General features: G+C 38.7%; 1 protein-coding gene across 1 annotated transcript; it reads right to left on the minus strand.

Annotated features, from left to right (window-relative positions):
- Positions 1-744: 744 nt before the first annotated feature.
- On the minus strand, positions 745-18,852 carry dpydb (dihydropyrimidine dehydrogenase b). The gene is made up of 25 exons (XM_008299050.1): positions 18,740-18,852; positions 14,332-14,442; positions 14,131-14,213; positions 13,000-13,087; positions 12,641-12,802; positions 11,823-12,019; positions 11,406-11,487; positions 11,219-11,306; positions 10,847-10,954; positions 9,668-9,837; positions 9,381-9,591; positions 8,324-8,508; positions 6,879-7,094; positions 6,612-6,776; positions 5,792-5,860; positions 5,598-5,681; positions 5,178-5,298; positions 4,926-5,045; positions 3,967-4,109; positions 3,404-3,458; positions 3,192-3,313; positions 2,817-2,966; positions 2,062-2,124; positions 1,611-1,688; positions 745-1,517 (listed from the first exon to the last, which is right to left on the minus strand). Exons 1-25 carry the CDS (start codon positions 18,782-18,784, stop codon positions 1,353-1,355), a joined length of 3,081 nt encoding a protein of 1,026 aa, XP_008297272.1. The 5' UTR covers positions 18,785-18,852; the 3' UTR covers positions 745-1,352.
- Positions 18,853-20,648: the final 1,796 nt, after the last annotated feature.

A 20,648-nucleotide genomic window follows, 5' to 3' on the forward strand; every position in this document is an offset into this window, starting at 1 on the left:
GTGCCTGTGCTGTGGAAACACGTGAGAAATAAAATTCTTGAATCTGTACAGGATATTAGTATGACAAGTGTCTGCCTAATTATGAGTGGCATTTCAAACTTTTTTTTAAAAAAGTTTGCTTGTTTGTTTGTTTGTTTGTTTGTTTTACAAACCAAGCAAGTAATAAGAAATGTGAAAAATAATACAACAATTAAAATAATCATTAGCTGCATACCAAAACAAAGAAGCTTAAAGCTAGTGCTATATAAACCACATTTTTCGACCCACTTATTTATCTTTTCCACCACTTGTCAGCAGAACAGAAAAGTTCTTTGTGGTTTTTAGGGCCCAGCCACTACAGTGTGTAGGACCCTCTTGAACCTGAAGAGATGATCAGGGTCTGAGCGCTAACAGTGCCGTTTTTTTTAATAACATATAAAGAATCTAGGTGAAATAATAAAAACTTGTAATAAACAATAATAATAAAAAAATGAAACTTAAATGTTTTATTGTATTGCTAATGAAAAGTACTACCCACTATTTTAATGTTATGGTGGTGAAGATATTTTTTAATACTGTTGCAATGTTTCTGTTTTTAATATAATAGTATACTTTGATAAACAAATGATTAACGAGTTTCATTATTCTAGTCAGATAAATACAGTAAAGCAGTAATGTAAAGCAGCAGTAAAAATTAAACAACATGAAAAGTGGCTACTTAAAAAGTTGTATGACTGTTTAGGAATGATGAAATAACTTCACACATTTTGCATAAGGATTTCTTTTACTTTTAATAATTCAGTGCTTTGTACTAAAAACACTTTGGTAACAGATTATACATACATTGGAATGCTGCTAATTTCTAATAAAGGACTGCACAAACTCACAGAAACACATTCTGGTCCTGTTTGTGTGTAATAATCACCTCAACAACCCTGTTAGTTTGTGCTCCAGAGTACACATGATTTGCTGCATCACAAGAGCTTTATTTAATTCATAAAACACATCAGGGATCCATTTCCTTTCACATTCTCACATTTAACAGACAGCAAATTCCTTTTAATTTGAAATTATGTACACACAAGTAATCCAAATCCACATGAACCTAAATAAATTGAATCAGAATTACATTTAAATTTGAGGAAATTTCTACCAGTACTGTAAGGTTGTCTGCATCTCACAGCGTTCTCACCACTGCCATTGCAAGTCAACATCATATTCCCTTTAAAGCCATTTTACTCCATGTCACCTGTCCTTCTCTGTTCACAAGACAAACATGTTTTTATGACTTTTGCATCACTGGGACACAATGTTAGCACCACTTTTACCAAACTTAACAATAATAGGTGGAACGTTTTGGTGGATCTTTCTCTTTAGCAGACAGGACTAATCGGTACACCCCTCTTGGGTTTGTAGGGCGTTGTCCTGGTGACCATCTTGATGCAGTCTATGATGGGACAGACACTGAAGCACAGGGTGCAGCCTGTACAGCTGTCAGTGACGAAGGGAAGGTGGGTCTCTGGGTCGAACGTTATAGCCTGGGAAGACGTAAGAGAGGCACGTTACAGCACTGTTGCACACAAGTCTTAAAAACAAGTTTTAAAAACAGCAGCAGAGACAGACAGACATACCTGGTATCCAGAGTCATTGCAGGTCATGTAACATTTACCACAGTTGATGCACATTTCTTCATCTATGAGGGCTTGGACCTGAGAACACAACAGGAGGCCATGATTATACTCAGACTATATAGAGTTTATTTTAAATTGTGCAATATTAAATTTCAGTGAATGCAGGTCTTGCTACTTTTTGTCACTACTAAAGTTTATATGTCAACAATTAGCTCACGAGTTTATATCCCAGCCTTATAAAAGACAAACAACAATCTCTGGTAGCTGCCTTTACTCTAATAATTACTACACTGAAATCATGCACTGTTTTCTATAATGATCATTATTAGACATGTTAGGTCAAGACATTGAGAATGTGAGAAAAATGGGGTCTCTGGTCTTTTGTTCATTTATTTCAGTTCAAGTGCTCATAATGTGTTTGAACTACAATATGTGAGTAAAAGCTGCGTACCTGCTCCATGTTGTCAAGCTCCTGGTATGCTCCAATGTGCCGCAGCGCTCTGGCTATCACATCCTACAAACACAAGCCATCACCACACATAAAGCACAGGCATTTACTTGGTATGAAATTTTAATACATTTACAGGAAGTATTCACCTCCCTTGGAAGTTTTCTCCTTTTATGGCTTTTCGACATTGAATCATGGTCAATGTAGTTTGGCTTTTTAGACAAGAGTTTGAAAAAAAAAAACCTAAAAACCTCTTTTGTGTCAAAGTGAAGACAGATTTCTATCAAGTAATGTCAATGAATTAAAAACATGAAATGCAGAATAAGTGATTGCATGTCGTTTCCACCCCTAACGACACACCTTATTCAACGCATATGCAGCCAGTTGGTGTCAGAAATCACACAATTAGTGAAAATGAGATTGTTTGAGTACAGTGGCGTGTCTGAAGTGATTGTAGTATTAAAGCACATGCATCCAGTCAGTGGTGAATCTGTATTCCTGTCTATAATTAGTAAGCAGGTTGTCCCCAAAAACTGAGTGACTGTGCGAGAAAGAGGCTCGAGAGTGAGGCCACCAAGACACCTATGACTCCTCTGAAGGAGGAAGCTTCAGAAATCTGGTGTCTGATGTCTTGCTAAAAAAAACAAAACATCCAAATTAAATTGACTGTAACTCAGTGCCGAAAAGTAACTGAAGAAAAAACCTTCCAAAACTTATATGTACCCAACAGGAGTAATGAGTATTGAATGTGTGCAGACCTTGACAGCTGGAACAGGTTTTTTGGGCGTCTTGACTTTGCTGATGTTGGCTTCCACTGTATCAGTTGTACCAGCTTCTCGGAGCTGTTTCTTGTACATTGCAACAGCTTCTTTCTTCTGCTGGAGGTATGGACCAAAGCTAGGGAGGCTCTGCATGTTCACACACACAGACACAGGGTTTGTACACACACACCAACCGTTTATGGGAAACATTAGTTAAACATCTACCTAAACATTTGAGTCGGTGTTGCAATAACAGCACGAAGAGATGAGCAACATAACAATAGGTGTGTAACAGGCATCTTCAAGACCAAACAGCCAATCTACCTGATTACTACTGCTGACAGCATTACTAGTCACTATTACTGTAATTACCTTCCCAACCAGGTCCTCCACTCTGGGAACTGGTTTTCCTTTCTGGTGTCTCTCAGTTGGAGGAGACTGACCGTCCCAGTCCTTCAGCTCCAGGCTCTTCAGGTACAACAAGGCCTTCAGACCTAAACAAACACATGAGTTCACACTGATGGTATGTTCATGTCATTTAAATATCTCAAAGTAGTACCAGATACAGAAATGCAGTAACACACCTACGCAGTAATCCTCAATCACTGTGAAGTCCTGGTTCTGAACTGCACTACACACCTGTCGTAGTGAGACACAGTTAGACAGACAGATGACCATCAACAATAGATCAAGCCAAGAAAAACAAACAAAAAAACCCTCACAGTTTCCCCACATTTTGACAATTTCTGCCCTTTTAATGTTAGGTCTGGTGGATTTTTGGGGCATTCGCAACTGCAGATGTTTTTCAGTCACTTTTGTGGCTCATTAGCTTCTAATCCAAAGGGAACAGGAATGAGATTTAATATTACGTCAAATTCATTTGTTCTGTTTTTAGGGTCCGATGACCCCTACTTGTTTCACTAGATGTTTCTCTAAGAAAAAAAAGAAAAGAAAAACAGTACTGATGTAGGAAACTGTTTACAATGCCAACTTTTAACATTCAACTTGATTTTCATCTGGCAGGAAGTTTGGTTTGCATGCAGGCATTAACACACAGGTCACAGGAATACACTGATGACAGCAATGACAAGGAAATAAAATGTTTTTGTTTTTACAACAAGAGGGGTAACAATTATTTTATTATGACCTGTAACACGGAGGCTCCAGCGTGGAGGAACTGTAGTCCAGTCTCTGCTGAGTCGATGCCTCCGGTGGCCAGAACAGGGAAACCAGGAATCGCTCTGGCGATGGCTGACACTGCTCTGAGAGCGATGGGCCGGATGGCATTACCTGCACATGTCATGAATATGAACATTTATTCAAGGACTATGCATGAGTACAAATGGTACCACACTTTCTTCTGGGGCAACTTTTAACTCTACAATACTTCAGAGTGAAATATTGCACTTATCCCTGGACTATTTCTACTTACTATGACTAATTAAGATTTTTACATACAAAATATATGACAAGCTTATTGGATGGGATGCTTTATTATAGATGAAAATACGCAAACAGTAAACACAGGTAGAACTGAACCAAATAGTCCCTTGAAACAAACATTGCTAGCTTTTTTAAGAACTGCCAAGAGTAATTTTTGCTGTAAAATGCCTGAAACATCTGATATGTTTTGCTTCTCAAATATTTTTGTTTATTATTTACAATTTTTTTTTAGGTGGTTTTGATTGTTATGCTTGTGGATTTGGTTGTAGTTGGACAAAACTGAAATTCTAAAAGTTCTCTGTGATTTTCATTTCTTACAACTATTTTTATTGATCAGTCAGTTAATCAGAAAATAATCCACAGATTAGCCGATAATTCTAGATTTTGTTCGTTTTTGAATAGAAAATATCTAAATACACTTCCATGAGCAGAGAGCACCACTGCACTTCAAAGCAACCCCCCCCAAAAAATCTGTGTATTTATAGTTATGAATAAAAGTTAACATAAACTTGTAAAGATTGTGCATATCATGGCAGTTTTAAGTTTCCTGTAGCTTTTACTTACTCATGATGGAATCAATGAAACACATGCGTCTCTGTCACAAAAACAATCTTACATTTTGGTTGATTTATGTCATGTTACATCTTGGGAATCTGTACTTACCAGACACTCCTCCATACGTGGTGCGTTTGCCCACACCAACACCTGGCCATGGAGACCCGTCAGCCTTCAGTCCCATCATACCTGAGACTGTGTTGGTGGCTGTGACTCCGTCTGCTCCACCTTTAACACAACGGTTACAATCTTGTTAAGAGCTGTCTGACAGGCATTCATTACACGCTGCATTGTGGGTTTTAAATTATTTGTACTACACAAATTAAAACGATAAATCAGGTTGTGGTGACGTGTGTTCACCTTCGTGGGCAGCCTTGGCGATGTCGACGATGTTGGTGACGTTTGGCGTCAGTTTGGCAAAGAAGGGAATGGAAGTAGCTGCACGCACCCAGCGACAGATGTTACGCACCAACACTGGGTCCTAAAGGTACAACAAACACACAAATGTATTTCAAAGAGTTGTTTTTGTTCAATTAGGTTTCAGCTGTGTGATAAATATGCGCCGTATCCAACCTGTTTGTAATATGTTTCTTCTTTCTTTAATTGTCTGCATTTTCCTTTTATATTTATTCCGTTTTTTTGTTTTGCCTTTTAATAATTTAAAAATACAATTATACATTTTGTTTATCGCACATTGTTGGATCAGAAGCAGGAATTTTTTTCATGTGTGAAAATAATTCTGAAAAAAAGCATCCATAAAAACTTTAGCTGTGTGCGTACCTGCCCACAGGCCAGGCCCATGCCTCGCTCTCCCATCCCATGAGGACAAGACAGGTTCAGCTCCAGTGCATCTGCTCCTGACTCCTAAACGCATACATATTTTGTTTTCATTTTTACCTTTATGTAACAATTGCACCATCATTATACTGGGCATGTTCTGTGAATATTCATTGTTAATCTACCAACTTTCTCACCTCGGCCATCTTGGCGAGCACCGTCCAGTCTTCCTTGTTGTAACTGCACATTATACTCGAGATCACCACCTGACAGAAAGGCACAAGGAAACATCTTGTAGACCCCCAAAGAAAGTATCACATAACTATTGATTGGTTCCTCTATACATGATATTCCAGACACAATGACTTAAAAAAAAAAAAACCTGGGTGATTGATGCATCTCAGTATGGGGGTGAAGAAAAATGAAACTAAGGAAATTAAGGAAACTAACTCAGAAATCTCTTTTTAACACTGGTAGGAACACTCGCACTTGGTATAGAAACTATAAATTTAAGGCCTTTGATCTCACCAGCAAGCACTGCCAACATACTTTTCTATTTTGTGCTCTTTCATTTCTTATTATTATGATTATGATTACTAGTCAGTTTGCAGTGATTCCAAATCATTTCACAAACTGTGTGTGCATTGAAAACCTGAAGCATCTCAGCCATGAGGCGCAAATGTCACTAAAAGCTAAAGTGAAATATATCATGGAGCAACATACACTGGGAATAAAAAATAATAAAGAAAAAGATGACAGGAAAAAATAAAATAAAATAAAAATGAAATATATATATTTAAGAATAATGAAATATGGATAAAAATCTGATGAATACAACTCAAAAATAGTTAAAACATTTAACAAATAATACATAAAAAGGAAAATTAAAGTACATCAATCATTAATAATTCATCTAATGTTCATGAATGACAGATCGCCAACAGCAAAAATTAGTTTAGTTTATTCCTGAGATAGTGAAACACTCGAGCCAAAGATGATATGTGACGTGCATCTTACATTGTGGGGAAAGTCCTTCTTCAGCTCAGTGACCGTCTGACACCAGTAGGCTGCCGTCTTCTCACTGATGAGCTCGATGTTGAGGAAGGAACCCTGACCAGGTCCATAGACGTGACCTGAGGTGGTTCCACGCACAATACGAGGAGACACGTTGGTCACCAGGTCCTGCAGAGGCAGATGTATACAGGTGGTTACCTTTATTTCAGAGTCTGCTCACTTTTGTGTACCAGTTTGTTTGGTACCTTACATCTTCAGTGTGTACTGTACCTTGTCCAGTCCAAACGTCTTGGTCAGAGCGAAGCCCCATCCCTGCTCAAAGGCTCTTCTGATCATGGCGCTGCTGGTGGTGGGAGGAGCAGAGGCCAGGCCGAATGGGTTTGGAAACTTTATTCCACAAACCTCCACGCTGATGTCCACCTGATCTATAGCGCTGTAGAACAGCGGCAGCTTTGGGACCTGATCCACTGTCTGTCCATGCAGCGACTGCAGGAGAAAAATGAAAAAAGGAATTTTTCTGAACTTGAAAAACTGATTAAAGTGACCATGAAATTTTCAATGGTACAGATACCTGCATACCAGTGAAAAGTTCATGGCTTTATCTTTAATAATTCCTCAGATATCGTGGTTCAAACATAGCCTCAAATTCCAATTAAAACAAATGTGCTAAGAGTGGGTCGACGGGCAATTTATTAAAATATATTATTGTGAAAAGTGCTTGACATATCAAGCTAAATTTATCTTTAGAAATATAATAATTTTATGCTACAAATATTTGCAGGAAGATGTTCAAGCAGAATTTGTTCTAAAAGTTTGATGATTTGAGATGGAATGACCCTAATATGACATTTTATGCAGTCATGTCAAAGTTGAACACATTATAAGCCCCGTTATTAATTGATATGTGACGATGAGTTTATAAGTAAAGAAATCAGTGGTGGAATGTATTCATGTGCTCCTCTGAATGATTTAGTGGTGTTAAGGCTGAGACAATCACTCACACTTTTTTTTCTTCGTGACAAATCACTGTAAGTTAAAATAAAAGCCCTTTTAGCGAGTACTTTTATCATTTAATTGTAGAGACTACCATACAGATGTACACAATGAGGACCGGATATAATAGCTGTTTTTTATGTAACCATGGATTGTTTTTAAAAATAATCTGAAACAGTTGTTCAAAGTTATGTTTTCTGAATTGTTAATTACAATTCAGGTGATAATAGAGAGACGATACAGCTCCAGTTATGAGTGTATGCGTAGCCGTCTAACATGCTTCAGTATTGATCATGTATTGATTGTGTGATCATATACTGATGTGCCACGACCACAGTTCAACCATCCCTTAACTCTGCCACTGGATTAAACATCTCACATAAGAGAACCAAACCAACATCACATTGAAATTGAAAATTAAAGGTGTAAATCAAATACTACAGAGAAAATAATTTGGTCCACTTCATTCCATTAAAAAGACTTCTAGCTCCAGCAGCACATGACAAACACACAGAGCGTCCTGTTGCTTTTTAAATCAAATGGGACAAAGTGTCAGAAAGCAGCAGCGTGGTTCCCTCTCTGTTCGTCCTGTAGGCTAATTCAGGCACAAACTGGAGGAAAGAGTGCAGAATAAGTCGGGACATCTTAAGAATGAACTGCTGAATGCCCACTGCAGGCATTTAATCCAGATCTGTTCACAGATGTTCAGAGAAGAGGTTTACCTGTATGTATCTGTGAATGTGCCATGAGGCCTGTTTGCCGTCATTCACCGACTCCACTGAGGTGTTTGCCAAACCAGCGATGTCTCCTCCTGCGAACACCCAGGGCTCACTGGTCTGCATGGTGTCGGTGTTCACCTCTGGAGTTCCCCAGCGGGACAGCTTCACAGGAGCCATGGCTGCAGACACTAAACACAGGCAACATACAACAACACATCAGCCTCCAGTTATGTTATATTCTGCGTTCACCTCCTGCATCAGTTTGGAACAACACCTACTGTTGATATGTGTCCTGTGTTGGTTCTCCTGTGTGTCTCCTCACCATGTTTACACTCTCTGTGGTATTACCCCTCCTTTGTTTGTCCCTCTGTGTTGTTTTATTTCCAATAATTCAATGTCATTTTCATTTGCATTAAAACCATTTTTGTGTCTCATATTACAGCCTTTAAACCAGTTGGAACATAACATCCAAGGCTCAGTTTTATTTTGGTAAGTTAATTTCTGTTTTCCTAGAACCTTGCTTCCTGTTATTTAGTTGGACAGTCCATGCTGATGTTTCATGAGGTCATTTTAGCTCTTGTCTAGTTAAGAAAGTCAGCTGGTGTGGGACAGATCATCAGCACTTCATTATTTTCATTCATTTTTTTCTGTGAGATAACACTTGTGTGACCCCTGGTGCGTCTGGAAAAATCGATAAAGACTAGCTGAGTTCTAGTTAGATAGAATATAATACCACAGAAAAGATTCCTAAAAGCTTATTTTGTTATATGACAATGCAAATATGCAGTTTGGTTGAGGCCTTTTCGATTGTTGGTCACAGTTTTTAGCAAGCCATGATGATTACATACAATCCCATATTCTATATCATTCAAAATTCTCGCATGCAAATCATCGGCCTCCAGTTACTAAAGTTTTAAAAATCAATATTTAACATCACTTAAAAAAATAATCGTCTAAAAAATCACAGCAACCATTCAGAAACTGGACAAAGTTTTACAAACAAATCTTAACTCTTATCAATGTTCTATTTGATCAAAGTTAAAGCTGATTTCTTCATTACCTTGTGGTTCGTTCAGCATCGAACCAAAAGCGCTGATGATGTAATCAGCCTTCAACCTGACAATCTGGTCCTCGTCCTCCAGCCAATCACCGCCCTCCGTCTGCTCGGTGCGGCAGAACTGTAACCCGGCAACCCGTCCGTTCTTCATGATGACCTCACGGGGAGACAGGAAGGGCAGGAACTCGCACTGCTCCTCTTTAGCCAGCTCCATCTGACAGGAAGCACACAAATACTCATGTAGTCATCCATTCATGCATCTGACTGTGTGTCTGTCTGGTCGTCCGTACCTCCTCAGGAACAGCTCTGATGTTGGTGAATCCCTTCCTGAAGCAGACGTAAACTCTCCTGGCTCCACAGCGGAGGGCAGATGTCGCACAGTCAAACGCTGTGTCACCGGCACCCAAAACTATCACGACTCCCCTCAGCTCAGGCAGCGAGGAGCGACACTGACACATACCTGAGACAGATACAGCAGCGTGAGAGTGTCTCTGAGGAGGAGACACAGTTATGTGTACATGCACTTCTCACCATGAAAATGTCTTTAATAGGACTCAAAGACATTGAGGCATTTTCCAACTATATGTATGAGGACTCAGGATTGTCCCACTGTCAGATTAATAAGTGCACGAGAGCTCATATGAGGCATTTCAGCACCACTGTGGGCCCTTTAGGAGTTCACATAGCGCAGAATTTCCTGAGGGATTTGTCCATAGTTCATAGCATGATTGGTGACATATGAAAGCAGTTGTTCTGCCTAAACCAAGCACAGAGGCTTTATTTTATACCATGAAATGTATACAAATAAAAAAAAGAAAATATTTGGCAGCAAGGGCGCCACAAAAAATAGGTTTAAAGAAACAGTTGATTATTGTAGCGTTCAAAAAACAGAAAATGTTGTAAAAATGATAGCAAATATCTGTATAAAAATGATATTTTTGCTGCTTTAAACACTCAAAAATTATGTAATTTTATAAGCACACATTGTAGAAAAATAAATTTGTAAAATTTCAGATTTTTCATGTGGAAATTATTTACAGTTTTGGCTTGTTGTGGTTTGTCAACATGTATCTGTAGTTGAACAAAATCTATAAATTACCAGTTTAGTTTATTTAGCAATTTCCCTGAGGTCTTGTACCGAAGGGATCAATAAAGTTTTATTCTAATTTTATTCTAATTCTGTTTAAATTGATTATTTATCAATTTCAGTGCTTAATATGCACATTTCCTCTTTCAAATAATAGCAAATATTCATACAATAACATTTTTAATTGTTTTAAAATCACTAAATAAATAGTGCAATTCTATACTCAAACAAATTGTACCAGAACCAATTATCAGCTGTAAAGATACAGATTTGTGGTGCCGACACTATTTACAGTTTTGACCTGTTTTTGTACAGTTAACATGTAAATAAATAGCACAATAAACCCTCAGAAGCAGATGATTTTGGTTTCTCTCTGTAGTACCTTTCTTGCTGGCAGAAGCCACCATTGGCAGAAAGTCTTTAGAAGTGAAGAAGCCTTGATCCATAGTTAAGCCCTGGAAGATTTTAGCTCTGTTGGCCTGAGGGAGACCTGGACTCACACACATAGACATACACAAACAACACACACAAATAAAACATGAGTATTGCTGAATTATTGGGCTGTTAATGTAATTTAAATGTCTATTACAACTTTGTACAAATATGCTTAAAAACTAAAGGCTCACTTGCTTTAATAATGGCAAGAAAAGCACACAAACAGCCGTGTACAGTATGTATTTATCTGTTAAATATGGATTCAAGGGTGCAAAACTAAACTGGATCCACTTTATGACACTTGAAATGTGAAACTCACCGATCCCAATGAAGACGGCTTTAAATCCCTCCTTCTTCAGAGACGTCAGAGTCATTCCATTCACTCCTAAACCCTTCTCACAAACCACCTGCAAACAACACAAGTTTTAACACAACTGTAAGGATGCGATGACTGAGTAATGAGTAAAAATATTCATCAGTGCATAATGAGACGCCACAGTTTATACCTTGACTCCCAGATCCTTCATCAGGTCTATTTCAAACTGGACGACTTCATAAGGAAGCCGGAACTGAGGGATTTCTGATGTGCTACGTGGAGAAACATAGATTTTAGAACATGGATTTTGTGTTTTTGTCCATTAGTTACACTATTTTCCATAATGAATAATAATGTAGGGTTTTATTATGCATTATACTCTGGTAAAATAGTATTTGGTATATTTTTGTAGGGTTTTAATCCTGAAAATGTAAATTACTAAAGTAAAATCACACCATAAATAACTTGTTTGTTTATTTCTGTATTTTGTTTTTGTATTTTTCTATTTTAACTAGGAGAAAGCCCTTTGTTGTAAATATGCTTTATTAAAAAAACAGTGACTTGAATTGGTTTCCTATAATCTGCAGTACATTGATAATAGCAATACCTCAGCCCTCCAGTGTACTTCTGTTTCTCAAATATGGTGATGTTATCATATCCCAGACGGGCCAGAAATGAAGCACAGCTGATGGACGCAGGGCCGCAGCCAATCAGAGCGATCGGGCTGTGGTAAGACACTGGCATCTCATTGGCTGGTGGCAGTTCAGGATTCCTGATTTGAGGGATTCCCATTTTACTGAACACCTGAGAAGGAACACACACACACACACACAAATGCACTTAAAGGCTAAACTTGCTGAGACCTTTGATGGACTGTATTTTAAGAATTTTCATCATAATTGTATCATTGTTGGGTTTTAATGTAGTCCTGGGTCCACCACAGCTCTTTACCCTTCATTTTTATACCTTCTACCCATGGCTGAGTTTAAATCCATCCAAATTTATCTGGTCATGAAGACTGTGCTATGTGTTAGAAAAAGCCAGTCAGTGGATTTTGTGAAACTCAAGAAAAAGAAATTCAGCCACCTGTGCACAGTACAGTATGTTTAAGTCTGCTGTTATCAGCCACCATCAGCCATCATAAGCTGCTGGTCATACACAAGTTCTACAGTAATGATAAACTAAACTGCATATAATTCAATGAGTTTTAAAAACATAGTTTCACATTTAAAACCAGTGTCTGATATCTGTCATTTACACCTATGAATAATATATTTTGGGTCCTCAAAGACATGCAAAACCAAGAATAAGCTCACACACATCAGTGTATCATATAAAAGTGTCTTAACTGCAGGAGTGTGTAACTCCCAGCTGAGAAATGTGAGTAGCAGTAGATGTGTGTTCTGGAAACTAAACCAGTCGTACCTCAGTAGCAAACTGCTGTAAGCCTCCGATGTTGATGGGTCCTTCCTCAGAAGCGTACAGGTTGCAGCCTCCAACACACAACTCTGATGTGGGACAGACCATCCCACAGGTCAGACCCAGAGGGTTGTCAGACAGAATGGCTCGTGCTGCTCCATAGTAGTTCTGTTACATGAAGAAACACAAAAACATATACAGACATGAAGGAAAGGACCAATATCGTACTGCATGCATCTATCAATATATTTATATTCTGTTCTTTTTTTGGCTCCAGTTCTCTTCACTTTAACATCAGAACATTGCTGTTTAGCTTCGCTGTGCTCACATGTATGCAAAGAGCAGTGTGTGTTTTTTCACTTTACCTTATTGGAGATACTTGTGATAAATGACTTGATGTCCAGGTTAGTCGGGCAGCTCTTCTGACAGGGAGCATCAGCACATTTCAGACACCTAAACACACATTTGTTTTAGTTGGATGAAAAATACTTGTAACAGCAAATATCATTGCAAGGAAATGTGAAGTCAGCACCACCCAACAGTTCACTAAAAAGTATTAGATTTCATTGCTGTCTTGCGATTGTTCTTTTGCTAGAAATCGTCAGAATGAAAGATTTAAATCATATGTATGGGGGCTAATGCAGTGAAGCAGTTATTGAACAGGAACATTTCTGTCACATTTTTGTAATATAGCTAATCAATTAATAGGACCTGGTACAAGTTGAGCTGTAAAAATGTACATATGGATTAACCTTCAAAAAAAATTTTTGACTCAGTTTAAGTTTCTCCTAAAACTGGCACTTCAAAGCTACTAGAACTGGCTGTAATGCTACAGGTCTCATGTACTAAATGAAACTCCACTAAAAAGGATTTAGCAGCCTCCTGCAGCACTGCAACTTCACTAGTACTCTATGCTCAAGTATATGAACTTTGGAAACTTGATAAAAAAACAAAAACTTTACTTACTTTAACTTAAACACCTAGAAGCACTGAAAGATGCTTCATTTTGACCTGATGATGCAGCTATAGTTTAAAGGTTAAGCAAGTAAGTGCAATTTAATCTTGAGGTAGATCTCAGTGTGTGTTTATAAAATTTCAACAGTTTAACAGAGATTTTACTAAAAACCAGAAATGTAGCACTGGAGGAAAACTCGTCCCCATCATGTGAGGATGATAGATGACTGTGTAAAATCTGCATTATGTTCACAGCTGTTGAGATATTTCCTCCATCACTGTGGATCCTGGCAGTGCAGCAGCAACATTCATTGCTTGCACATGGCTGAAGTGTTCAGATTCTAGCAGCTATTGCTCCCTTTGCCTGCAGGAGGCCACATTAATGAGCCTTTATTTGTTGTTCTTGTTTCAGGTGCTGCAGCTTTACACATGTACAGCTGGTCTGACAACACTTAAACAGCTTGTTGTCGTTCAAAGCTGTGAGATTTGGTGTTCAAGAAGTCCTTTGAAACAAAAAGGGACAAAATCACATTCACTCTGACCTCAGTGCTTCCCGTAGAGCTCCTCGTTCGCTCAGCGTCGTGTGTTTGATATCATCAAAGTTGTTCTCTAACTTCACACAAGACTGAAAGAAAGAGTGGAGGAAGCAGAAAGAGGAAGATGAACAGAGTAAATAACACAAATATGCTTTAACTTGACTAAAACACACTCTCAATCAGAACTAAGTTGTGTCTGTATCTTACATCGCAGTTCCTCTCAGGGTTTCTCTTCCAGTGTTTCTTTTCTTTCTTCTTACTTGCTGTGGACACGATCTGAGCGTGACTCTTCACTCTGGGGTTCAGAGCCAAGATGCTCTGAAAAGAAAAAAGAGGTCAAACAAATACAGACTCTTTAACTCTGATAGACATGGATAGACTCTTATCCTATCATTCTAAGTTATGAATGAGCTCTTCCTACTATTAAATGAGTTGACTTATGAAGGACAATAGCAGCCATTATTTGCAATATTCCTTTTCCTGTTATCTCACGATCATGAGTTAACAATGTCCGTTTCATTTATATGTGTTTCAAGAATGTATTTTAACTTAAAAAAAACTTTGTGTTGTTTGTCTTTCTATCACAGACAGAGATGTGCTGGTTTGTTTGGATGGTTGTGGTGAAGATAAGATAAAGATGAGGTGCCGGGTCAATGCACTGAGGCGATGTGACCTGTTGCATTAACGCATAATGGAATAGAATAGAATACTTTATTTATCCTCCATTGGGGGACATTTCCACGCCACAGCAGCATCCAAAAATATAGAAAGTACAAGAAAATAATAATGAAGTGATATGCATCCTGGTGTCCTCACACAGCAGGTCCAAGACCCCACCGTCTCTGGTTGGGCAGTCAACATGCTAACTGAATGTGAGGAAAGTGGCAGAGAGCGATGTATGATTAAAGTCTCCTGAGATAACAATCAGAGACTGAGGGTGTGATGTTTGCAGCTGGGACACTGAACTATGGATGAGTTCACAGGCTGCAGCAGCATCAGCCGAGGGGGGATGTTAACTGTAATCACCAGGACGTGTGAAAACTCCCTCAGCAGGTAAAACAGCCAGAGGAAAAGGAAAATACAATTTGTCCCATGCTGACATCTTGTTACAATCTGTACTAGATTCTACACTAAAAGGCAGCTTAATTAGCTCTTAAGGTTTTCATTGCAGATAAGGAATTATTTAAGTGGTGCTATCAAAGAATGCGAAGGTCTCTGGTCTCTGGTCTCTGTAGGTGGTATATTAGAAAGTTTACTGTATGAAGCCCACATGGCACTGAGTATTTCAGTGCTACTGGCCCAAGAGGAGGCCTGATAGTCTTGTGAGTCATTCTAACTCAACGACTGACTGTTTGTTGACAATTTGAACTGAGGTGTCCATCCTGAGATCATTGCTCAGTAGTGTATTTCTACTCTTTTTTTTCAGTCAGTGAATGTACATTAAAAAGTCCTTTTTTAATGCCTCACTGTCATAGTTTGCTCATGCAGGCAAGACTGTCACGTGGAAGTCCAAATAGTTTATATACAGAATGATTGCTGAAGTTGTGACTTTTGTGTTAATAATTACACATAAGATAAATAAGCACATCTAAGACACCTACATTAACAGTGTCCTTGTTCCGCTCAGGACCTCCACATAGTTAACACATCACACTATGTCCGTCCAGCCTTTCATTTCTTGCTTTTTTTCTGCAGGTTCTGGTTCAGTCTTGCACTGATCAGCAGTTTGTACCACTTAAGTTTCATCTGTACAGTCTGTAAGAGTCGGTACAGGAGCTTCAACTAAATCAACAGCTGTCATCTATCCTCAGACTTCAACTACATACTGCTCATATTTTATGTCAAAATTGACCCGAACCATACTGTGAAGAACTCCTGTCAAGAATTCCCTCAAGTGTCTATGCCAAATTTTAAACTACAGATCTATTAAGAATGTCTAAATAGCCTATTTAACATTAACAAATGTAAATTTAAAAAAAGAAAATTACTTAAAACATGGCCTGTACAGTTTCAAGATTCCCTAAAACCACCATTTTCCTTGATTTGACCCACACTGGTAGATCTGAAATCCATCTCACTGGACACGGGTCACATTTGACCCAAAACAGCCTCAATGTACAAACATTTGTAGCACCTGTACAAAACTATGACAGTTTAAAATATGTTCATTTTTGTGTATTTTGGGTTGCTTTAGTAAAAGTCTTTAAATATCAGGCTAAAAAACTGACGTTCTGGATATTTTTACTGCTGTCAGATGCAGAAACCGGTCAAATTTAACCCAAACAATATGTAAGGGTTAAATGCACCAACAGATTCTTTATTTGCACAGAAAAAAAATGGAATTTTATTCTGTCTATAGACTTTTAAGTGACAATAATGTGAAATCTTTGAGTTGCTACCAATTCACTAAACATCTTTTGCTTGGTCAGGACTACTTGGTCGTATGTGGCTGCACCGTTGCTTCTGTACAGGAACAAAAGTTGCAGAGAAATGGTTTTGCATAAAAGATCTGCCAGAAAAATAGACGTTTCTGGATATAACTCTAGTTTCACAAGTTAGTGTGCAGCCCTCTAACAGGCTACACTGTTAGTTGTGTTGGGCTTGTGTGGGTTTGTGTGAGACTTTAATCTCAGGCCATGTCACTGCCATCATCAGCTTAAAATAATTACTCTTAAAATAACCCTATGATGTTTTCAAATTGTCACATAGTGTACCATCAGATTAATTTCTACTTTCAACTCATGTAGAGGGACTGATTCTAACACTTTTTCACATCACCTTGCAGTTATTTAACATGTGTTGAACAAACAGAGAATTTTATTCTCTGTTTATTTTATCCAACTCCACACGTGCACCTGCATGTCCACTCGTGCTGCATGTCTCTTATCTACAACACATGGCTTGTTATGTAAGACCATGTTTGGAAGTACACAACGAGGCTTTCTACCCTTTTAATCCTTACTGTTGCACCATATTGCAGAATAGCAGGTTGTTTAAGTGATGATAGTGAGCAGGTATGTGCAGTTGTATGTTTCAGAAAACAACAACCCGTCTGGCCTTTTTAAGGTTCTGTCAGCACAACTGACATCTGAAATCTGCTCATCTTACTAATACTGAAGCCAACTGATCAACAGAACCAGGTCCAAAAGTGCTTTGGTTGGGACAGGACGTAAAGGTTTTGGTACCATTCAGTGTTTTGCTGGTATTTGATGGTAGATTTATGATCATGTATCTCTGTGCACACTTGGAAAAGTGATGGTCCACTATTGAAGCTGAGCTTTTGCCTCTTTTTCCAAGTTTCTTTCCTGGTTCTGATTTTAAGGGCTCTGTATGACCCAACACCTTCATCAATCAGTGAACTTCTACAACCTTTTATCTGCAGCAGCGACTGAGATCAGGGATTATTGGATGTTCTTCATCCCAAGTTCAAAACTGAAGGTTGCAGTGTTTCTGAAGTCGTGATCTTAAATTGTTGCAACTCAAGTCAAGTGGATTCTTAGAAAGCAGTTGAAAATCTTTACAGACTTGGTTTTTACATGTGTTTTCAGTTGTTTACGTCATCCTTGGTTTGGTTTTTTTGTCAAGCACATTGTGATCTGCGTTTTCAAATGGTGCAATAGAAATAGATTTTTACTCTTTTAAGTTTCACTCTCTTGTCTCTTTAGTTTGCTGTAAGACAGAACGGATCAGCGTGCTTTGTGCAGTCAGAGTGTTGTAAGGCTTGTCAGTAATGCATTGCAATTTGTTTCACAACTTTTAAAAAACAGTGTGTCTGATGTTGCTTACAAGGCTACTTCAGCCGTTTATTACTACCTTTATATGTAAGTGGGGCACTCACATGGGACAGAGACAGGCTGAAATATTCTTTTATTCCTGACTTTTGTTTTTAAAAAATGGGATCCTACATTCAGAAGGACGACATATTTAGGATCATTTCATCTCTTACTTTTGAAACTTCACTCCAGAGTGACAGAAGACTGACTGTTCTCACAGGTTGAGATGTGCTGAGAAACTTACGAGTGAAAATAGTCACGTGCCCTTTAAGGTCACTTCAATCCAACTGAAAACTGTTTTGTGTCTGCAAGTCTTTGGAATTTCTAAAGGGAGAGATAATTAATAACTGACTCAGGACTACATAAAGGCAAGACACGGTGCGAAACTTTTCACTGTTTTCTTTTAAACTTACATAATTAAAGATCAGAGCCGTTACACCGGTTCAACACTGGGTCAGTCATGTGCAAAGTGTGAGGCTTTGTGTTGCCTCAGATTACCGTTCTGTCTGCTATGCTGGAGGTTAATCCACAAATCCCCATTTGTACTTGTAAAAATTCCTCTACAGATTTCATTTTCAGAGACTGTTTTCTACTATGGTATTTTCCAAACACTGTTGTAACAACAAATGGTCCCATAAAGTGTAACTAAACTTGCCATAAAAATGTACTTATTCCCACATAACTCATATCGCTGCTGATACCATGTAGCATGATGTGCAATGTCGTTTTGTATCATCAGTGCAAACAGTTCACTAATGAAGACAGTAAATAACAGAATCCAGCTGTGAAAAGAGGCAAAGCAAGAAGAAAACATACACTATTAGTTAAGAATATTAATCTACCTCGATGTCTGGAAGATCTCTACTCAACATGACGCCTCTCTCCATCTTCAGGAACAGAAACTTTCAAATGCTCTGTGAAGATCTTCTGGTTTTCCGGATCAGAGGTCCGAAGCACTGTCCGGGACGTCTCTTCTCCTGAGTGAACTATCTAAAGGCTGTCCGTCCTTATCGAGCCTCCTCCTCTCCCTAACAGAGATGTCAGACCACAGATTTTAAGTTTAAAACGTCGTCCTTTCTCTGACCGACCTGTTGATAAGCTGCACCGGCAGGCAGAGCTGTTATCACTCTCCGAGGGTCAAAGCTCAGCGGATCTGGGCTGAGCAGGACTCTGGGTGCATTGCACTTGAGCTCTGGACAAGTCAAACAGTGACCCACGGTAAACTGACAGGTTCAAACTCCACCTGAGAGAAGGGAGGGCAGTCCTACATGCTTCCCCCTCCTTTTACAGACATAAATATGTGTCTACCAGGTTTCTTTTCTGTCTCAAAGACCACTTCTCTCTTCCTCTTCTTGTGCATTTTATTCTCCACACAGAGGAAACATCCACTGCACTGTGGCAACTGCTTCCATTTTCTTGTCAGTTCCTTCTGTCTGCATGTGACTTTGTTGACTGGAAAGTGCAGCAGGGTTCATCTGGTCCCAACTGGGAACACCTGGGCCCAGTGCTCCCAGTCTATGAAGTGTTGGCTGCTCCTGGCACACCCGTCTCATTGACCTTTCAGCTGTGCAGCTTTAGTTTTTCTTTGTACTTTCATATTTTATATAACTAATTTTTCCTCTGCTCCATGAGTTTATATGTTGAAATTGAACATTTTCCTTTTTGTTTTTGGGCCTTTTGCCTTTATTAAGAGCAGCAGAGATAGACAGGAAAGGGGAGAGAAGAATGTGGAGAAACCAGTAGCAAAGGGTCATGAGCAGGAGTCGAACCCACGATCGCTGCATTGGGGAACAACAACCCGTTTATGCGTTGCCTGCTCCACTAAATGAGCTATAGGGGCGCCCGAAATTGAACATTTTCTAAACTTTGGTAAATGGTGTATCTCCCTCCTTTGTCACAGTTCTGTGGGCCAGGTTGTGATCTTGCAGACGCTTGGGCTCCATAAAAGGCTACTGTTAGATGACTGATTTGCCATTCTGATTATAATATTCTGGCACTGACACTGCAGTACAAAGCTTAAATAGTAACTTGATTTCAGACTCAAACAGTGTTTTGCTGCCCTCTCTGGTTAAACCACTGATTCGGAATTAGTGATGCAGTGATGTCTTGAGAACATTTCTACATCACTGCAGCAAAATAACTCTTTCACTCCCCATTCCTCTTTACTTCACGAAAAAAAACACTTCATGAATAGACTGTTAGGTTCCACAATCCCTACTGATTTTAATGCAACACTGTTTAGGACTGCAAAGCCACACTAAGGCTGAATGATGTGCAAAAAACAAAGAAAAAAAAGGTAGAAATATGAGTCACAATTTTAGTGGTTATGGTCATTTTGGCATTTTTTCCCCACACAGTGTGATTTTGCTGCAATCGGCACCAAACAAGCCCATTCCCTCACTCCTACAGGATATGATTTGTAGTTTGAGGCGTCACTGTAGCACCACAATGCTTCATTAATAATGGTTTGTTGTGACACATTTTGTCTTTATCAAAAAATTGCAGCTCCTGTGATTTAGATATTGGACTTTTGATAATATTTCAATTAATTGTTCACTTCAACACTTTAAGATTTTTGATATTAATTAAGATCAGGACTTGGGAAACTACACGGACAGGCTGTTCTGATTTATGGTGCGCGATAAGCTGAACTTTCTGAAAAAAAAGAAACGAGATAAACGCAGTAACTTTAGCACTTTAGCAACCAACTTAACTTCTGGCTAATGTTAAAATGTTAAATCTAGTTTATGT

Source organism: Stegastes partitus, unplaced genomic scaffold (assembly GCF_000690725.1).
Source record: "Stegastes partitus isolate 25-593 unplaced genomic scaffold, Stegastes_partitus-1.0.2 Scaffold1376, whole genome shotgun sequence".
NCBI lineage: Eukaryota > Metazoa > Chordata > Actinopteri > Pomacentridae > Stegastes > Stegastes partitus.